General features: G+C 39.2%; 1 protein-coding gene across 1 annotated transcript; it reads left to right on the forward strand.

Moving 5' to 3' along the window:
- Positions 1–10,931: 10,931 nt before the first annotated feature.
- LOC128626598 (KRAB domain-containing protein 5-like) lies at positions 10,932–17,968 on the forward strand (the record flags this gene model as incomplete). Its single annotated transcript, XM_053659692.1, has 3 exons — positions 10,932–10,946; positions 17,411–17,537; positions 17,873–17,968. Coding segments are annotated over exons 1-3 (238 nt in total), but the record flags the coding sequence as incomplete, so codon positions are not given.
- Between the last annotated feature and the right edge of the window lie 2,393 nt (positions 17,969–20,361).

A 20,361-nucleotide genomic window follows, 5' to 3' on the forward strand; every position in this document is an offset into this window, starting at 1 on the left:
TACAGGAGAGCAACCATATAAAAGTAGTGTATATAAAAAGCGTTTTAGTCATCAGAGATGCCTTAACCAATATGAGAGACATCCATCTTTAGAAAAACTGTGCATATATAGAGACTAGCAATATATTTACCTATATTCAAAATACACCCATAATTTTAAAGCCCTTTTTTCAATATTCCTGTCTTATGTGGCATATGAGAATTCACAGTATCAAAAAGATTGAAAGAAAAATTGTAGCATATCATGTAGGTTGACCTACAGCCTTAGTATACACCAGGGGAATTCACAGTGGGGTGCATTTCTACATCATTAGAGAATGAATGACTTTTGTGAAATAATACAGTTCTCCTAACCCCAAAGAATTTATATGTGAGAGTGGCTTGAAACATGTAAATGTTCATGAAATTGTGTAATTGAAAAAGAGTATCCAAATATCATAACTTTGAATAGGGAGTTAATGATAGGTTTCAGGCATTGCTCTAAATTGGAATATTAGCGATTCATGCAAAGTTTTATAAAACACCAACCATTGCTTTTGAGTTTGTTTCAAAATGTCAAGGGCATAGATGTCTAGATATGTATAATTACTCAGAATATAAACTATAGTATTTTGAGAGCATTTGCAATATTTTGAGAAGGAAATATGAAACTGATTTCAGTCTTTCATCAGTTAATGCTACTATGTTTTTCTTCCTGGTTTGAGTCAAATCAATGGGGTGATTGTTGGTTCCTTAACAACCTGTGAACTCTTGTATATTAGGTGAGCTTCAGTCATAATTACATTTGTATATAAGAATGAGGACACTATCGTGCAGTGTATTGAAAAGCCTAAATGAATTTGCTGGTTTTAGGTTACTCAGAATTTTATTGTATGTTACAATAAAAAGTTATGCTATTTTGCATTTTAGTAAGACATAGAAATATTCATTTTAAGTAGTTTTCTAAAGCTCCATTTAAAGAAATGTCAATGTATTAAAATTCTGGTGTATCTTCATGATAGTCCTAGTTGAATATTAGTTGATGTGGTTGGAATAAAAAAGCCATCTGCAATATATGAGGGAATATAGACAGTTTATCCCTCAGTGCATAGCATTGTTGTATGTCCACATTTGCTCACCAGTTAACCTCCAGTGAGAAAAACAAAGAAAATGGGATCATAATGTACAAGAACAGTAACACTCCGCCAATGTTTGCAATGATTGTGTTGATAAATAGTAATGCAATTGTATTGTGATTCTTTCTGTAGATGTGTTTATTTATATTTTTTATTAATAAAGGTGAATGTACTAAAACATGTTTATGTCTTTGACATTACTAAGGTTTACAGATAACAACGTGTTATTTGGTAGTGTATTGCAAATACGGCATTAGCAGTTTCTTTTCATGATATCCTTAGATATTATATAAAGTGAAAAATTTCCTGTTGTTTCCATATTCTATTATAGTTAATGGACCATTCTAATAACTACAATAATAATATGTGTTTTTTTGAGTTCGGCAAAGCTGCTTTACAATATTGCTGTGGTGGCATTTATTTTCTGTAGCTAGGAGCCTTGAAATGGCACTGGCTTTTTCTGCAATTTCACACAGTAGACAGCATCTCACAGAGTCACAGTTAAATGTCCCTTCTTCACCTGGTTACTGGCAGCTGCTTTGAGCAACACTCTCCTTCCATCTCATGCCTTTCACCAGACATATCCATTATATAAGATCTCCAAACACTTTACCAAGGTCTTGGTTTTTTGGTTCATTTTGAACAATCTAAACTTAGCTCAAGAACCCCACAGTTCTATCCACATGAACCCTAATGAAATCTCATGTCCTGGGGTCTCCTACAGTCAACCAGAGCCTGGCTTCATCCTCAAATGTAGCTGTTACAAGCCTGCTGAGTACGTCTCCCAAGGTCTGTGTGGAATAAAATTGTCTGTTTCAATTTGTTTCGTGGTCTTTTATATAAGTGCCACTCACAATGCAGAACCAGGATGAACTGCTTAACAGATGCTAATATTTTAATTTAATTTTTTAAATTTCTCTTAAGATTTTATTTATTTTTAGAGGGGAAGGAGAGAAGGAGAAAAACATCAATGTATGGTTGCCTCTAGTGCATTCTCTGCTGGGAATTGGCCTGCAGGGAACTGGCTTACAATCCAGGCATGTGCCCCCACTGGGAATTGAACCGCAATCTTCTGGTTCACAGACCTGCGCTCAATCCACTGAGCTATACCAGCCAAGACAAATGCTAATATTTTTTAAATTTTTATTTGTTTGTTTGTTTGTTTGTTTGTTTGTTTATTGAGAGAAAGAAACAAAGTAAGAGAAGGAAAGATACATCAGTGTGTGGTTGCCCTACACGTGGTGCCACTTGGGACCTTGCCCACAATCCAGGAATGTGCTCTGACCAGGAGTCAAACTGGCCACCCTTTGGTTCACAGCCCATGCTAGCTACACTCACAGAGCTAAATCAGCAGAGGAAATGCTAATTTTTAAAGTGGAGACAACTCTTCTTTAACAACATTAACATCATTATTTTTAAGTACAAACAAGTGTAATTTCAAAATTCAGCTTAATATTTTTCATTGCTTCAATAAAGTTTATTTTTTATAGATTCACATTAACAAGCAATATATCTTTACTATTTTATACTGTTATCATTTCACAGGTGACAGGAATTAAAGGTGTTAGATCTAAATTTAATTTTAGAATCTAGGTGTGTAGTAATGACATGTACTTGCTTACTGAGTATTCATGATCTCCTTTCTTTAATGAAAAATGAAAGTGTTCATTCTTTATTCATTTTTTATATTTTTGAATTTATTGTGTTTAAGTACAGTTGTATTCACTTATCTCTACCTCCCTCCATTGATTCCACCCTCCTTCGCTTTTGTCCATATGTCCTTTCTGGTTGTTACTGATAACCCTTCTACCTTTCCTCCTCATTATTGCCTCCCAAGTCCCCTCTGGTTACTGTCAGATTGTTCTTCATTTAAGTGTCACTCAGTTCTCTTCTTTCAGTTAGGACAAGGTTTCTCAACTTGATTTGGACCATCTCCCTCTGCTCATTTCTAAATATAGGGTAGAGCTGCTATGTTGCTTGGCCTTTGTAGAGTGGACTCATGTAGTGAGTGTCCTATAGAATCCACAAGCTTCCTGTTCACCTAAGCTGGGGGCTCCACTTGTGCCCTCCCTTACATTGTGAGCAGTGTGCACACTGCCATTGTAATTTAGCCTTGATTTCCTTTGTATTTTAATGAGATGGATTTACATCTGGGCCAGTCTACAATGAGGAGTAGCCACAACAGCTGACCTCAAACCCCGAGTACTGTGGCACACCAGCTGTACAGGAGTTGATCTCTCAAAGTTGGACTTACTTCAGTGTGACTCTGGTTACCAGTGAGGCTGCTTCTTCAGCTTGTTACTTGTGGAAGTGATTGGATGGTGCTATGATGTGAAGATGAGCCGTCTGCCAGATGTGCTAGCTTTGGGACATCCACCTGTGCTGCCACTTCTGTCTTGCTAGGTGACTTCACTATTAGACAGAAAAGGTCTTCAGGTGTCTGCTACTTTAGATTGTCTCAGAGGAGCCTAGGAGAAGCCAACCTGTGAAAAATGGCCTGCTGCTGTTGGCATCAGGCCAAAGGTCACATTGCAGGTGTTACAGACTATGGAGAAGTCAGGTGGCCTGTTTGATAGATATTAGAAAAGTCTGAAGTAGGATCAGGACAGGCCAGATATATGCAAAAGCTGCTGGAAAGAGCTTGGGTGAGCCTGCCATTCTGGTGGGGCAACATATCAGGAAATCAGCAGAACAGAGTTATGAGATGGGGCCAGGTAGTAGGAAACTCGTATATGGTGTCAACCCTACTGAGTCATGTGGTGGTGTTGGATTTCCTTGTGGGAAAGGAACAATTACCTCTGAAGCACATATATCTGGGAGAAAGTTGCCCTTCCTAGCTCTCACCATGATGCCACCCACTCATTTGCTCTCTGCATGTTCTGTTTTAATGATAAAATTTAACCATGACTTATAACCCTGCATAGATAATGTTTATTTTACCCAGACAGTTCTTATTTTATTTTTATTAATTTTCATTGATTGATTTTTTATAGATATAGAAAGGGATGGAGATAAGCAGGGAAACATTATTTGTAGTTCCACTCATTTTTATTTTTTACTAAATATTTTATTGCCTTATTCTACATGTCCAGAATTTCCCTCATTGCTCTGTATCCCTGGCCCTCTCACCAACTTTCACAGACAATCCCCACCCTATTTCCATGTCCTTGATTCTCTCCTACATGTTCCTTCACTAACTAGTGAAGCAACTGTTTATTCTTCTTTTCACCTTTATCCCTCTCCCCATCTCCTCAGCTTGCTCTCAGTCTTTCCCTTGTTACCATGTCTTTGGTTCAATTTTGCTTGATGTTTTGTTCATTAGATTCCTGGTATGGATGAGATCATATGGTATTTGCTTCTTACTGTTTAGCTTATTCTCGCTTAGCAAAATAGAAATAATAATATATTTGTTTGAGGTTGGAACACTCAGGAAAATTATTTTAGATAGCAATACACAATGGGAACCTATATTTTGTTTGATAAACTAAAAATTTCATACATTCACACCCCAAACATTTTAGTATTAATTTGCACTTGCAGTCACCATAGTGGAAGAAATAGAAAAACATGCAGTGTTTGGTTTGTATATGGAAACTGATGAGCCATACACTAAAGTGTTAACAGACTCCCTGTAGCATAAAAAAGCTTTCTAGGGAAAAAAGAATGGACATCCACAGTCAGTCAAATACATGGCTTCAGAAAATAAGGATGTTGAGAGTTTTGAGGTGTTAGAGTATGTGTAGGGTGGTCTGAGGTGCAGTGACCTGCTGAAAGTTTGAACCTTCAGCTGTTATCAAACTGGGTAGCCACCAAGCTGCATTTCCAGTCTTTCCAGCTTACATGAGAGGGATAAGATGGAGCAAGACTTTAAAGATATGAACGGTCAAGCATTTACAAATGGACTCAGACTTTTTGATAAGACTCTGAATGTTTACTCTTGAAACTGCTGATTTCTTGGTTGCAAAGGACCCTGATTTTCATTTTCCAGATAGTTTATTAGAATCTCTGTTTTGCGTGGGACACCCATATGGGGCCTATTATACACCATAGTTTTTGAAAATGCTGATAAACTTTCTTTGTAGATGATGCATAAGATAATTCTACACCAGTTCAAGAAAAATTAATGCTTTGCCATTTCTATTAGATAAGAATCATGAAGGAATAATTTTACAGAATGAGAAAATTTCCATAGAATGTAAAAATGCTGATTTCAAATTTAGGTAGTCCCTGGCTGGTGTAGTCCAGTAGATTCAGTGCTGTCCTGAGAACCAAAGATTCCCCAGTTTGATTCTGAGTCAGGGCACATGTGTGCATTCTATCGATGGAACACTGATGTTTCTATCCCTCTCTTTCTCCCTCACTGCCTCTCTAATAATAAATAAGTGAAATATATTTTTAAATTACATTAACAAAATTTGGATAGGAAGCAATATGTGTCATGGTTCACGTGGAACTCTATCAAAAATTTTAAATTTAATCTATTTTTCATAGAATTTTGTCTATTGAAATGAAAATGTACATTCAAGAAAGAGACAAAATAAGTGCTCTATAAGTGTGAACAAAAAGGGTTGCTTTTAGTCTTCTTTGAACGAACCAGAATGACACATGTCCTGAACAGAACTCTGTGGGTGTGTGAGTTGACTGCAGTCAGGTACTTGAGAATCAAGCGTGTCTAGATCAAGAGGCACACAGTAAGCTAAAAGTAAATAGAGTGATGAAAAGAACAAATTCCAAGGTCACAGGTCTGTTTCTAAACAAGGAGACTATCTCCATCACCAGATGTCTTCAGGCCATTGGGTCATTTCTTCTTTACTGGTATTCATACTCAGAGCCAGCTAATTTAGCAGTGAAAATGAGGTTTGAAATGCTTTTTATCATGGCAAATGACACCCACTGTTCTATACCCATAGCTTGTTCTCATCACAAAAAAACAATGTTATTTTATATTTATTTTAATCTTTGCACCGATTAAAAATATATTTTAACAGTCCTGGCTTCAAAAATGAAAGAACTGATTTGCAGGCAGGATTTCAAGAGTGTAACTGTACCTCATCCCTCAGTCCTAAACTGAACATTACAAATGAATTTGTATCAGTTCTTGGCCTTTTAGCTAAGATAGGGTGTAGAAATTAATTTGAGGGTCCATTTGAACTTAAAACTGAAAACACTGCCACACCCTAAATGCAGGACATGGTTCTAAGTCCCTATGAAATAAGAGCCCAATTAACTTAAATGGCTCTGGTGAAATTCTGATACCTAAAAAACAAAACAATCTATTAGTAATCAGAAACTAAATAAGACCAAAACAATGTATTGTTGATCAGAAACTAAATAGTATTAAAGCAATGCATTAGTGATCAGAAAGTACTTCTTCCAGGGATGAGTGAGAAGTGCAAGGACCCTGGAATAAACCTAAAAAGCCAGAGAGGTATGGCTAAAAATGGTGGGCGTAAGTAATAAAAAAGGGAGCTCTCTTGTTCCACACAAAATGCAATTTTGAAACATATGTACTGTGTGTTTACAGCTGCACAAAGTTGTGCTATAAAACTCACTGTAACTGCATAAACTTACAATGACCATTAAAACTATAAATATTTATGAGAATTAAGAAGCCCCAGAAAGCTCCTTTTTTCAGCAGGAAGACATAGTTTCTAGTAGAGGTGAGCAGGTACAATAAGAGACAAGAAAACAGAAGGGGTACTTATTTATTCTCAGGAAAACTGGAGTCAAGAAAAGGATCATTTCTCCCTCTAGCCCCTGGAAATAGGTCCCTGAACTACATTCTACCCAGCAAAACTGCACATTTGTTATAGACCAGAGTTCTTTGGCTACTAACTTTTTCTACTGAGTGGGAAAAGTATTGAGATGTTATTGTTCTGTTTTTCTCAGAACATGTTATGTGAGAAGGACCCTACACAGGGTTTTGAATCAGAGGAGTCTCATTCAAGCTTGGTACACATTTGTGAGCATGCTCACACATAGGAAGGACTTTTTAAAAAAAACTTTTTTATATCACTGGAATTCGTGTAAAATTTATCAAGAATTGCTTGGGCACCCAGAAAATGTTTGCACCTTCTATAGTACTTGGTGAAGAGTTAAGGAATGTGTGTTGTCCTTTTGATAGGCAGAGTGTTCTTATGAAGAAAAACCCAGCTTTTCTCCTCTTTTGTAGAGAAGCATTTCTAGTGTGTTTTCTGTCCTCTATGACCCATTTAGACACACAAATATTACCACATTCACCGTCACAGTAAAATTTCACATTCCTGGTCACCGAATTGTGGGATGTTCCACTACACTGAGCAATCCTCTCAGTCACCAGCTGGGTATTAATAAATTCAGTATTACTGAATTGAGAGTAAAACAGTACAAAACAACAGTAATTATAAATGAGAGAAAAATTACAAATAAAAAGTGAGAAAGAATCATCTAAAATTTCATTATAGCACTATCATAATCTTAATCTTTGATGAACATCTCACAAATTTCCTAATTGTGTTGAAGCCATATAAAATGGTTCCTAAGTCCAATGGGGTGGTCAAGTAAAGAATATAGCAAAGGAGAATATCAGCCAAGATGGAGGTGTAAGTACAAACCCTGTGCCACTTATAACAAAAAGAAGGACAACAAAAATTTAAAAACAAAAAACCACCATAAATGAGAAAATCAAACTGTCTGCAAGTCTGATATCCAAAAAGTTAGAGAAGAAACATTCATCCAGACTGTAGGAGAGGTGAAGTTTGGCAGCTAGGTGAGAAGGGCTCTAGACAAGGCTGTGGCTGGAAGACCCAGGGAGCTGAAAGCTGGTGGAGCAGGCAGATTCACATTTCAGTGCAGATAATATGAAAGAGTAACTGGGGAGTGAGACAGCCTGAGCAACCCAGGGTTCCAGTGCAGGAAAATAATGCCCCAAACCTGTGGTTGAAAACACTGATGGGGGCTGACGAGACGGCAGGACAAACTCCCAGCATAACAAAAGAATTCATCAGAGAGACCTACAGGATCCTAGAACATACACAAGGGCACCCACCCAGAAATCAGAACCAGAAGGACCAAATTTGATCATGGGTAATAGGGGAAGTTACTGAAAACAGGCAGATGGTGGAGCAAGCACCATTCCTCCCTCTCAGACCACTCCCCCACATACAGCACCACAAAACAGTGATGTGGGTTGCCCTGCTCTGGTGAGCACTTAAGTTTCTTCCCCTTACTACCTAACAAGCACACTGAGACTTAAAAAAAATTACCTAAAAAGAAGAAAGACCAATGCTCCAGAAAAAATACAACTAAGCAATGAGCAGATAGCCAACCTGTCAGATGCACAGTTGAAAACACTGCTAATCAGGATGCTCACAAAATTGATTGAACATGGTCACAAATTAGATGAAAAAGTGAAGGCTATGCTAAGTGAAATAAAAGAAAATGTACAGGGAATGAAGAGTGAAAGGGAGGAAACTGGGATTCAAATCAACAGTGTGGACCAGAAGGAAAAAACATTCAATCTGAAAAGAATGAAGAAACAAGAATTAAAAACAATGAGGAGAGGCTTAGGAATCTCCAGGAAATCTTGAAACGTTGCAACATCGGAGTCGTAGGGGTACCAGGAGGATAAGAGGAAGAGCGAGAAACTGAAACCTTATTGGAAAAAGCAATGAAGGGGAAAGTCCCCAGTGTGGCCAAGCAAATAGATTTCCAGGAAGTCCAGGAAGCTCATAAAGTCCCAAAGAAGTTGGACCCAAGGAGGAACGCACCAAGGCACACCATAATTACATTAGGCAAGATTAAAGGTAAGAAGAGAATCTTAAAAGCAGCAAGAGGAAAGGAGACAGTTACCTAAAAGGAATTCCTATAAGACTGTCAGCTGATTTCTCAAAAGAGACCTTGCAGGCAAGAAGGGGCTGAAAACAAGTATTCCAAGTCATGAAAGGCAAGGACCTATATCCAAGATGACTCCCTGCAGCAAAGCTCTCATTTAGAATGGAAGGGGAAATCAACTGCTTCCCAGACCAGGTCAATTTAAGGGAGTTCACCCTCACCAAGCCCTTATTATATGAGACGTTAAAGAAATTTAAGGGATCTAACAAAAAGAAGATCAAACATATGAACAGTAAAATGAAAACAAAGTCATAGGTATTAACAACCACACCTAAAACACACACAAAAATAAACTAATCAAACAACTAGAACAGGAACAGAATCACAGAGTTGGACATGTCATGCAGGGTTATCAACACGGCATTGCAGGGCGAGGGAGGGAGAAAATGTACAGAAAATAAGTAGCATAAGTTGTAGGTAGAAAATACACAGGGGAAGGGTAAGAATAGTATGGAAAATGTAGATGGCAAAAAATTATGTATGACCCATGCACTTGAATTAAAGCTGGGGGGATGTTGGTGGGATGGGATATGCAGATGAAGGGGAATAAATGGAGGGGTATGGAACTATTATAATATCATAATCAATAAAATATATTAAAAATAATAAAAATATATATGTTGCTTCCCCCAAACAATGTAATATAATCAAGGAGAAATATATGTACAGGAGTCTGGGTCTCAACCCAGGAACCTCTTCATGGCTTGGCTAAACATATCTCTGTCATCACCAGGCCTGTATTCAGATGCCGCTCATGGGAAGTGCTCTGTTGAGATGCCTACCCCTGTGTGTTTTGATAAAGTGCGCATGCGCCCTTATGAGACTTTGGGAAGTAGTTATAGAACGCAGGATGTCATACAAATTTTCACTGGAGTTCCCAGTTCTATACTGATCCTATGAGTTCACATTCCTGTGCGCCTGAAGCCCGGGGATCACTCCTGTGGATGAAATACTCCTTGCCACCCCTCCCGAAATGGTGAGTTCAGAATACACATGAGAAGCCCCCACACCCTGACTTGTTAGCTGCGAGGTAGAGAGCCCATTTTTTCAGAATGAGGCCCTCCCAGCTGAGCTTTCTCCACCTTTCTTTTGTGGGTTTGCTGCTGAGAGACGTTGCCTGTGTACCCGCTCACCACTCACCTTTTAAAATCACAACTCGGGTACAGTAAACAATCTGTGTGCCTCACTGTTCATAACCTATAGAGCCAAAATTGCTCCTGAGGGTGGAAATGTTCTGAACCCCCTTTGATATCCTCCCTGTTTAATAAGATGCACCTCAGACAGAGAGAGTGATTTGGAGGAAAGTAGTTGTGAAAGGGCAAGGGCAGCAAAGCAGATTATGGATACCAAGTGGGACCTTCATCCCAAAGAGTTCTTCACACATTTTACAGCTAAACTGTACCCCTTCAGGTTGTTATTAGATCACCTGAGGAGATCTAAGAAGTGACATCACCTGTGTGCTCCCGCACAGAGTTAGGAACTTCTCCCAAGAGGGATCATTGTTAAATGAGGTGCTTCAGGAGATGGTCAGGTGAACACACTGATTGACAAGAGTATTCTGGAATGCATCTGCGAGAGTGGAGAGCAGGCTTTGTTTGGGGGAGATAAAGAAATGCTCCGTTGGGTGTGTGTTTCAAAAGAATAGCATACATTCTTATTGCTGTAGCAGTTTGTGGACATCTGTGGGAGGAGAGAGCACATGAAGACAGAAAAACAAACTCAGTGTGATCTTGTAGCAGCTTATTGCCCATCCTCCAGGTGACAAAGGAGAGAAGAGGGTGGGCCTCTTAGCGTTTACAGGTTCTTCTTCCAGTGGTTGTGGTGGGAATAAAGAAAAGGGCTGCGCCTTTGAAAAACACATTCACAAAATGCAAACTTGACTCCTCAGCATATGGTCTCCTGAGAAAAGAACCCAGAGTACAAGGAATATCAGCACCAGGAAGACATGGCAGCTTCTCAGGTAAAAGATGTGTCCTGGGTCAGAGGCTATGCTATTTCTCCTAAAAGGATTAAATTGAGAACCAGCAACCATTATTTTTTTGTTTGATGTTCCTGGATAGTGAAGTTGGTTTAATCTGCTTCTCTCTGTTACTTTTTATGATTCTTCAGGGCAATAGTTTATATAGAGTAGTTTCCTCCTTGTCCCAAGGCCTTCTGTGCATTGTCTTTATCTAGGCTGCATGAGGTCAAGATTTCCTGCCTTTAATCAATAATCTTTAAACACTGAACTCATCTCCTCTGTCACAGATCAACTTTGGATGGCAGTCGTTTGTAATATTTGCTGGGATGGGTTCACAGGCTCGGGTATTGGTGAAGCAGGGATATATATGGTTAAGTTCATATAACTGAAGCATCACCTTAGTATATCACAGGTAAGAAAATGCAGATTGTCCATTGGGAATCACTTTAAATGTTCTGAAAAAGACTAGTCAGTTGAGTAGACAACATCACTGAGTTAATAAGTGTCTCGCTATTTCAATAATTAGTGTACTGAATATGAAGGTACCTGTGGATTGACAATGAAAAGCTGAAGGTTTACTTATGATTATGTTCATATAATGACTTTCTTATTTATGTATTTTGCCAGTAATGTTCATCAATAAGGACATTTCCTTCTACATGTATCAGTCGCTGAATATCCATTGTTCCAATCCACCTGATAGTCACTTGCCTAAGGTTGTCTCTTCACTGTAGAGCTAATAGTTTCCCTTTATCATTAAAAGAGTCTGGCAGGGAATTATTGAAGGATATGACTAAAACTATCATATTTTATTTGAACACTTTCATTGTCTTTTTAACTTCTATTTGCTTTAAAAAATGAAGGCTCTACATTTATTTCATAGAGATCATTGTCTTTTTTTTAAGATTTTATTTATTAATCTTTAGAAGGGAAGGGGGGAAGGAGAGAGGGAGAGAAACATCCATGTATGGTTGCCTTTTCTGCGTCCCCTGCTGGGAACTGGCCTGCAGGGAATTGGCCTGCAACCCAGGCATGTACCCTGACTGGGAATCGAACCGTGAGCATATGGTTCGCAGGCCCGCGCTCAATCCACTGAGCTACACCAGCCAGGGCGATCATTGTCTTTTGACAGGAAGGATGTATTCGGTGAGGCCTTCTTCCTGTACACTTTTTGTGATATTGCACACTCATATTACAGACATACTCTATATTATCACTTTTCATATTTTAGGTAATTTTACAATAATTATACTATAAAATATGTTTAATTCAGTTCAATTGGTAAGATCTAACTCTGCACAAGTGATACAGAGACATTTTCAAAGAAATAAAACACTAAGGAACAATAGCTCTAACTTCTCTTTTATGGTTAAGTTTGTATTTTTTATTGTGTTTAGAAAACACAAAGGCTATCTTTCACACAGAAATTCACTAGATTTACAGAACCACAAAATAATCTAGATAACCTTGATATAAAATTGTATATTGTATTACTTTTCATTTTTACCTTTTTTCTGTATATACGAGTATGTCTGACTGTGTGCATAAAATGTTAAGAATTGAGTTAGTTTGTGTTTTTACTCTCTGAAGATGTTTCCATTTTTCTCAGTTACAAACAGAGCAGTGTACTTCCATGAGGAAGTTGCCACTATGTGTAGTTGCCTGTGTTTTTTTTTAATTTTAGGTCAAGTTATGTGTAAAACTCAAGGTCTACCTGTTAGTGTATGTTTTAGAAAATATTCTCATATCAAGAATAATCTTGTTCTTGAGAAATAGACAAAAAAAACTGTACTTGAAAAATAACTGAATAAAATTTAAAAAAATAAAATAAAATCAATCTACCTCAAAAAATAAAAATAAAAATGTGATAAATCATAAAAAAGAATAACTTTGTTGTGAAAGTAATTACAACTTCAAATAAAATTGTGGCTGCTAGGTTTCTTACTTCTAGGGAAAAGTAAATTGTATAAAATTAATTCTACCAAAGCCATGTGTGACTTACTTAACTGTGTCTTCCTTTTTGTGCCATTTAGAAGTATGGCACATGTACCAGAAAATATGGCTTCATTAGTAAAAAGTGAGATTGTTCTGCCAGCCAAGATGGAAAAGTAGGTTGACCTATTTTGCTTCCTGGCACAAACAAAAGATAACAACCAATTAAAAACAACAAAGCACCAGAAGTGCCCAAAGATGGAACTCTATGGGGTGTGACAACCAAGCAGTTAAAGAAGAAACATTCATCCAGACTAATAGGAGGGACAGATAAAGACAGTCAGTGTGGAGGTGACCCTCAGCAAGTTGGCAGCTGGCATACCAGGAGTGTGAGGCAGTGGCTGGAGGACTGGAGAAGTGAGGTGACAGTTGCTGGACCTGTTGGTTCTATATTCCATGCAGATAAACCAGAAGAACTACAGAAAAGTGACAGAGACAGTGCAATGCAGGGTTTGAGTGTTAGAAACTTAAGCCACAGTACCTCGCCCTGTAAAAAGTTGTGAAGGTTGCAGCAGCAGGAGAAACTCTCAGTCTCACACAAAATTCTATTGCAGGGATCCTAGGATTTACACAAAACCACTCACTATGAAATTAGCACCAGAAAGGGCAATTTGCTTGAAGGTAGTGTGAGAATTGACTGAAAACAGGGTGAGAGATGAGCAAGCAGGATTATTTTCTCTCTGACTTTTCTCCCACACACAGCACCACAACACAGCAAAGTGGGTTGCCCTGTCCTGGAAAATACCCAAGGCTCCACCCCTAGGACTGTACCAGGTCAGAGAGATAGAGAAATATAGCACAAAAGAAAAGAACTGATCAACACTGCAGCAAAAGGTGACTAGCTGGAATGGCTCATGGGATTAAGTGGCAGACTGCCAACCAAACAGGCTCTGATTAAACTCTAGGTTAGGGCACATTTCTCCATTGCTGGCCAGTTCCCCAGTATGGGGTACGTTAGAGGCAATCACACATTGATGTTTCTCTTACTCTCTTCCTCCCTCCCTCTCCACACTCTAAAAATATATAAACACTTTTTAAACAATGAACTAAGCACCAAAGAGGTAGCCAAACACTCCATGCACAGTTCAAAACACTGGTAATCAGGGTGCTCATAGAAACGTTTGAGTAGAGCTACAAAATAAAGTAAGAAGTGCAGTCCCGAAGACTTCCGCCAAGATGGAGGTATAGGTGGATGTGCCGTGCCTTCTCACACAACCAAGTTTAGGGACAACTAAATATTAGCAACACAAAACACAGCCAGAACACGGAAAATTGAACTTTTCGAAAGTCCGTTAACAACAAATTCTGCAGCCTGACCTGTAAGGGGCGAAACCAGTGGCTGGTGGAGCGGGATTGCACAGGAGGACTCGGTCAGACGGGCTCAGGCGCGGAATCCAGAAGCGGAATCCAGGCGCAGGGTTGGACCTAGTGAGCGACCCAGCGAGTGACCAGGCGAGCGACCGCGGAGGAGACAGCAGGGAAGCGGTACTGCGTGTTGACTGGGGTCGCCTATTTGTGTGCGAGCGGACAGGCGAGGGAGTGGGCGGTTCGACCAGGGCTGGCGTCCCCGCGGCAAGCGGCAGTAGAGGGCGCTGCCATTTCCCTGCTCTGACCACGCGCCCACATGCAGAGTCACAACCCAGCGACCTGGGAGTCCAAGGCGCCCTTCCTCACACTTAAAGGGCGGGAACAGACCAAAAATGGCTCAAGAAGATCTCAAAGCCCCAGAGCCTATAAATCTAAGCGATGAAGAAATAGCAAAACTCTCAGACGCACAGTTTAAAACACTGGTGATCAGGATCCTCACAGAACTGGTTGATTATAGCCACAAATTAGAGAAACATATGAAGGCGAAACTAATTGAAATGAACGGAAGTGCACAGGACACCAATAGCGATGAAAAGGAAACTGGGACTCAAATCAATAGAGTGGACCAGAAGAAAGCAAATAATGGCCAAACAGAAAAGAGTCAGGAAGCAAGAATTCAAAGAAATGAGGAGAGTCTTAGGAACCTCCAGGACATCTTTAAACGCTCCAACATCCGAATTATAGGGGTACCAGAAAGGGGAAAGGCACAGCCACCAGTGGAAAACTTACTTGAACAAATAATAAAGGAGAATTTCCCCCAATCTGGCAAAGGAAATAGACTTCCAGGAAATCCAGGAAGCTCAGAGAGTACCAAAGAAGTTGGACCCAAGAAGGAACACACCAAGGCACATCATAATTACATTAGCAAAAATTAAAATGAAGGAGAGAATCCTAGAAGCAGCAAGAGCTAAGGGGACAGTCACCTACAAAGGAGTCCCCATCAGGCTGTCAGCAGATTTCTCAAAAGAGACCTTACAGGCAAGAAGGGGCTGGAAAGAGGTATTCCAAGTCATGAAATCCAAAGACCTACGACCAAGATTGCTCTATCCAGCAAAACTTTCATTTAGAATGGAAGGACAGATAAGGTGCTTCTCAGATAAGATCAAATTCAAGGAGTTCATCATCACCAAGCCCTTATTATATGAAATGTTAAAGGGACTTATCTAAGAAAAAGAAGTTAAAGAAACATGAACAGTGAAAGGACAACAAACTCACAGTTATTAACAACCACACCTAAAACGAAAGCAAACTAAAAGGACAGCTAGATCAGGAGTGGAAACATAGAAATGAAGATCTCAAGGATGGTTAGCAATAAGGGAGTGGGAGGAGGAGATAGGGGGAGAAGGTACAGAAAATAAGTAGCATAGACAGTAGAAAGAAAATAGATGGGGGGGGCAAGAATAGCATGGGAAATATAGAATCTAAAGGACTTGAGACACATGGCCATAAACTAAAGGGGGGTAATGGTGGGGATGGGGGTAGGGTGGAGGGGAATGAAGGGGGGAATAGAACAACTGTAACAGCATAATCAATTAAAAAATAAAAATTAAAAAAAAAGAAGTGCAGTCCCTACAAAATAAAATACAGAAATATATACAGGGGATCAACAGGTGAAAGGAAGAAAACTGGGACTCAAATAACTAATTTGGACCAGAGGGAAGAAATAAATATTCAACCAGGATAGAATGAAGACATGAGAATTTTTTTTAAAAAGGAGGAGAAGCTGAGAAACCTCTGGGAGAACTTTAAGCCTTCCAACATGTTAATCCTAGGGGTGCCAGGAGGAGAAAAGGAAGAGGTGAAATGGAAAACTGATTTGAAAAACAACAAAGGAAAACGTATTAGTTCTGGTGAAGGAAATAGTCATGCAAGTAAAGGAAGTTCTCAGAGTCACAAAGGAGTTGCTTACAAGGAGGAACACACAAAGCTATATTCCAATTCCATTACCCAAGGGAAAAGATAGGGAGAGAATCTTGAACCACACAACACAGAACGAGAGTGACCTAAAAAGTGGTTCCCACAAGACTAGCACTTGATTTGTCAAAGAAAAAAAAACCTTGTAGGCAAGAAGGGGCTGAAAATAAGTATTCAAAGTCATGTAAGGCAGTGACTTATATCCAACATTAATCTAACCAGCAAAGCTATTGTTTAGAACAGAAGAACAAATCAAGTGCTTCCTAGATAAGGTCAAGTTAAAGTAGTTCATCATCACCAAGCACCTATATAAATAATTCAAAGGATTTAATCTAAGAAAAAGAAGATGATAAAAAATACAAATAGTGAAATGACAAGAAACTTACTGTGTTAAAAACTGAACCAATAAAGCAAAACCAAAAGAAACACCAAATAAGCAAACAACTAGAAGAGGAATAAATTGACCGAACTGGAGATAATATAAAGGGTCCAGAGCAAGGTTGGGGTGAAGGGAAAACGGGGAAGAAGGAACAGGGAATAAGAAGCATAAATGGTAGATACAAAATACGGAAAATTTAAAATACTATATAAAGTGGAGAAGTCATGAAACTTATTAGTATGACTCATGGACATGAACATAATCAGGCAATTACAGAGCAGGGGGCTGCGGGTAGAAGGAAAACAGGGAAAAATGGGACAGTTGTAACAGCATAATCAATAAAACATACTTAAAGAAGTAAGCTTCTGGAAAATGTGGAAACACTGGCCTCACCTACAACTCTGAAATCAAAATCTGCATTTTAACAAAACTGCACTTTTTGTTGCCTCAATGAAACCTACACAACTTACCTACACTTTCAATTCATCTTGCATTTTGTAGCTGAGAAGTATACATAACTGATTCTGAATGATACAAATACAACACTCAACAATCCTTATGCCTGTGTCTCTTCTTTTATTTTGAAGTTTATTTTCCTTAAAAATAATGTCTTTGCAGTGGATTTGTAGACATGTATTATCCTCACTTGTCAGTGTTACAAAAAACATTAGAGAGTATTAGAGGGTCAAAGTGGCCTTATTGAATGATTCAGGTTATTTCCTAGGTCGAAACCACTTTTCATGTTAGATGACACTGAGAACTGTGCTGTTGACTCCTTAATAAAGTTGCCCCCCCCCTTTTTTTTTTTTAGCAATCTTTGACCTTCAAGGATGTGTCAATAGATTTCTCTTGGGAGGAATGGGAATGCCTGGACCCAGCTCAGCGGAAATTGTACTCAGATGTGATGTTGGAGAATTACAGCAACCTGGTGTCCCTGGGTGAGCCTGACTTCCTTCACATTTCCTGCTCCACCCACAGCATTTTCTGTATATAGCATCTTTTGCAGACTTGACTCTGTATGGTAGACTTTCAGATTCATGATCACAAAGGAGAACTTGGAGGTTATCTCCTGTAGAAAATGAAGGCTTTGAGAACTATAATCCTTAGGAACTCACCGAATAAATGTATGTATTGTTTAAACAATTAAGGTACTATCAGAATATAGAATGATCTTCTAGAATATTTTAATTTTTCTGCAGTGTTGTTTCCTGAGCACGACATGGATTGGAAATGGGGACTCTTTAACAAATAATAATATTTCTTTTGTACACAGGTCTGGTGGTTTCTAAGCCAGTCCTGGTGACATTTTTGGAGCACATGAAGGATGGCTGCGATGTTTCCAGGAAAAAGTCAAGATCTGCACCTGCAGGTAGGTGAGAATGCAGATGTTACAAGTGAGTAACACAAATGTCTCAGAAGAAGCCAGACCTGCAAGTGGAAGCTGTGCGTCAGTGGAAAGGATTTTGAAATGGCCAGGCTTATATCTGTTGTTGTCATAGAGGGACAGGTCATCTCCAACGTATTTCATTTTTCTACATGCTCTCAAAATTCTAGTTTTACTCCAGTGACCCCTGTTATCATACTACCAGTTTTGACCAAAGACCTCGCTCTCTAAAAATATATACATACAATCTTTTTAAAAAGTGTGCAGTGGAAACTATTAAGTTATTTTTGGACTGTGAGGAACACCATGGTCTGACCCCTCTTGAATTGCTTTGGGGACTCGGAAAATCTGTACATGTTGCTGAGAAATTATACATGAAGACTTTTCCTCTGTTTTTTTAAGCTTTGTTTTTGTGCCAAGAACGGAGGTCATGAGGCTCAAATGGTTGAGATCCTAGAATTTTTTTTTAAATGAATACCTCTGCTTTTTTTTAAAAGATTTTATTTATTTATCTTTAGAGGGGAAGGGAAGGAGAGAGGGAGAGAAACATCAATGTATGGTTGCCTTTCGTGCATCCCCTGCTGGGACCTGGCCTGCAGGGAACCTGCCTGCAACCCTGGCATGTGCCCTGACTGGGAATCCAACCGCGATCGTGTGGTTCGAGGCCCGCACTCAATCCACTGAGCTACACCAGCCAGGGCGAGATCCTAGAATTTGATGCAGAAATCCCAGGGACTTTGGACAGGTGTCATTTTTTTCTGACTTAAAATTTTCAGCCCTCTGGGGGTTTCAAACAAGTACCTACAAAGTTTAGTCTTGGTTATCTTTTCATAGCAAAATGCACCACCCCAACGTGAGACAATCCACTTTTCTGTTTCACTTCAAAATGTCCTTGTGCTCATGCAAATGTATCATAGTTTCTTGATCCACTTATTTCCTAATTGACACTTAGGTTGCTTTCAGCATTCATCCATTGTAAATTGTGCTTCTATGAACATTGGGGTACATAGGTTCTTTAGAATAGGTGCATCAGCATTATTAGGGTAGAAGTAGCTCCTAAATTTTGGGACAACATGGATGAATCTGGTGGGAATTATGGTAATGAAATGAGCGAGGTGGTGAAAGACGAACACCATATGACCATACCTACAAGAGGAAATTAATCAACAAAATGAACAAGCAAGCAAAATATAACCAGAAACATGGAAAGAAGGAACAAACTGACAGTAACCAGTGGGACTTGGGAGGGGATAGTGGGGAGATAGAAAGCAAGGGTTTTCAGGAACATGTATAAAGTTCACATGAAAAAAACTAAAGGGAGGTAGGATCAATGTGGAGAAGTAGAGATGGCTGTGTTTGGGAAGTGATGTGGGGAAATGGAGATAAGTGTATTTGAACAACAATACAAAAAAACTGTAAAAGGAACATGTCCTTTGACGTTGCCTGGGCCACTTAGGGAGAAGTATAGAGCATTCAGAGGGCAGATCAAGCCTGTTTGAGAAATTTAGGAGAGTCGACCTTATGAGGCAAAAAAGGTCATTTGTGTGGGAAAGCCACTGAATATGACTTGGGTGATTTCTCAAGTGGAGTGGGGCAAGGCCTCAGGGAATCACTAGGACAGAGCCATAGCATTAGCCAGGTAGGTGGGAACTCAGATATAGCGCCTTCTAGCTCTATGGTAGGGAGGGCTCAGCAGGGGAGAATGGCCTCAGATGACTTGTGTGTGAGAGAATGCACCCCCTCCAGCCTTAGTCCTGAAGCCAGACAGTTGAGTCCCTCCCTGAATGTCCCTAGCACCTTTAAATGTGCTGTCTCAAGGCCTGAAGGTCAGAGCTGTGAGTCCCTGTAAATCTGTGTCAGGCCCTTTAAGAGAAAGACTTGGTCTCCAGCATCTCTCAGTCTCAATCAGCCATTATCACTGCTGATTTTCCAGGGTGATTCCTTTTATATGATAAAGTCTCCAAACATTGTTGATTGATTGATATTTTAGTATTTATTTACATATTAGGAAAGTAAATGGTAATTTTAAGATCAGTACTTAAGACATTGTGGGACTCGATTCAAATATGAATCAGCCATACATCAATTGCCATAAAATTTAAGGGCACATTTTTTGTGTGTTTTTCCTTACACTATTCATGATGTATCTTGTTTCTTTCTGTGCTTGTTTAATGGTCAATGGCTGTTTTTTTTCTTTGAGTTACAAAAAAAGTCTCCATTTTATATCTGTCCTTAGCTGAATTTATATTCTCTATATGTCCGATATAAACATTTCTAAGTTGGCCCCAACTGGTGTGGGTCACTGGTTTGAGTGCCGGCTTGCCAACCAAAGGTTGCCAGTTTGGTTCTCAGTTGGGGCACATGCCTGGGTTGTGAGC

Source organism: Artibeus jamaicensis, unplaced genomic scaffold (genome assembly GCF_021234435.1).
Source record: "Artibeus jamaicensis isolate MK-2021 breed Jamaican fruit bat unplaced genomic scaffold, CSHL_Jam_final scaffold_804, whole genome shotgun sequence".
In the NCBI taxonomy this organism is placed as follows: Eukaryota; Metazoa; Chordata; class Mammalia; order Chiroptera; family Phyllostomidae; genus Artibeus; species Artibeus jamaicensis.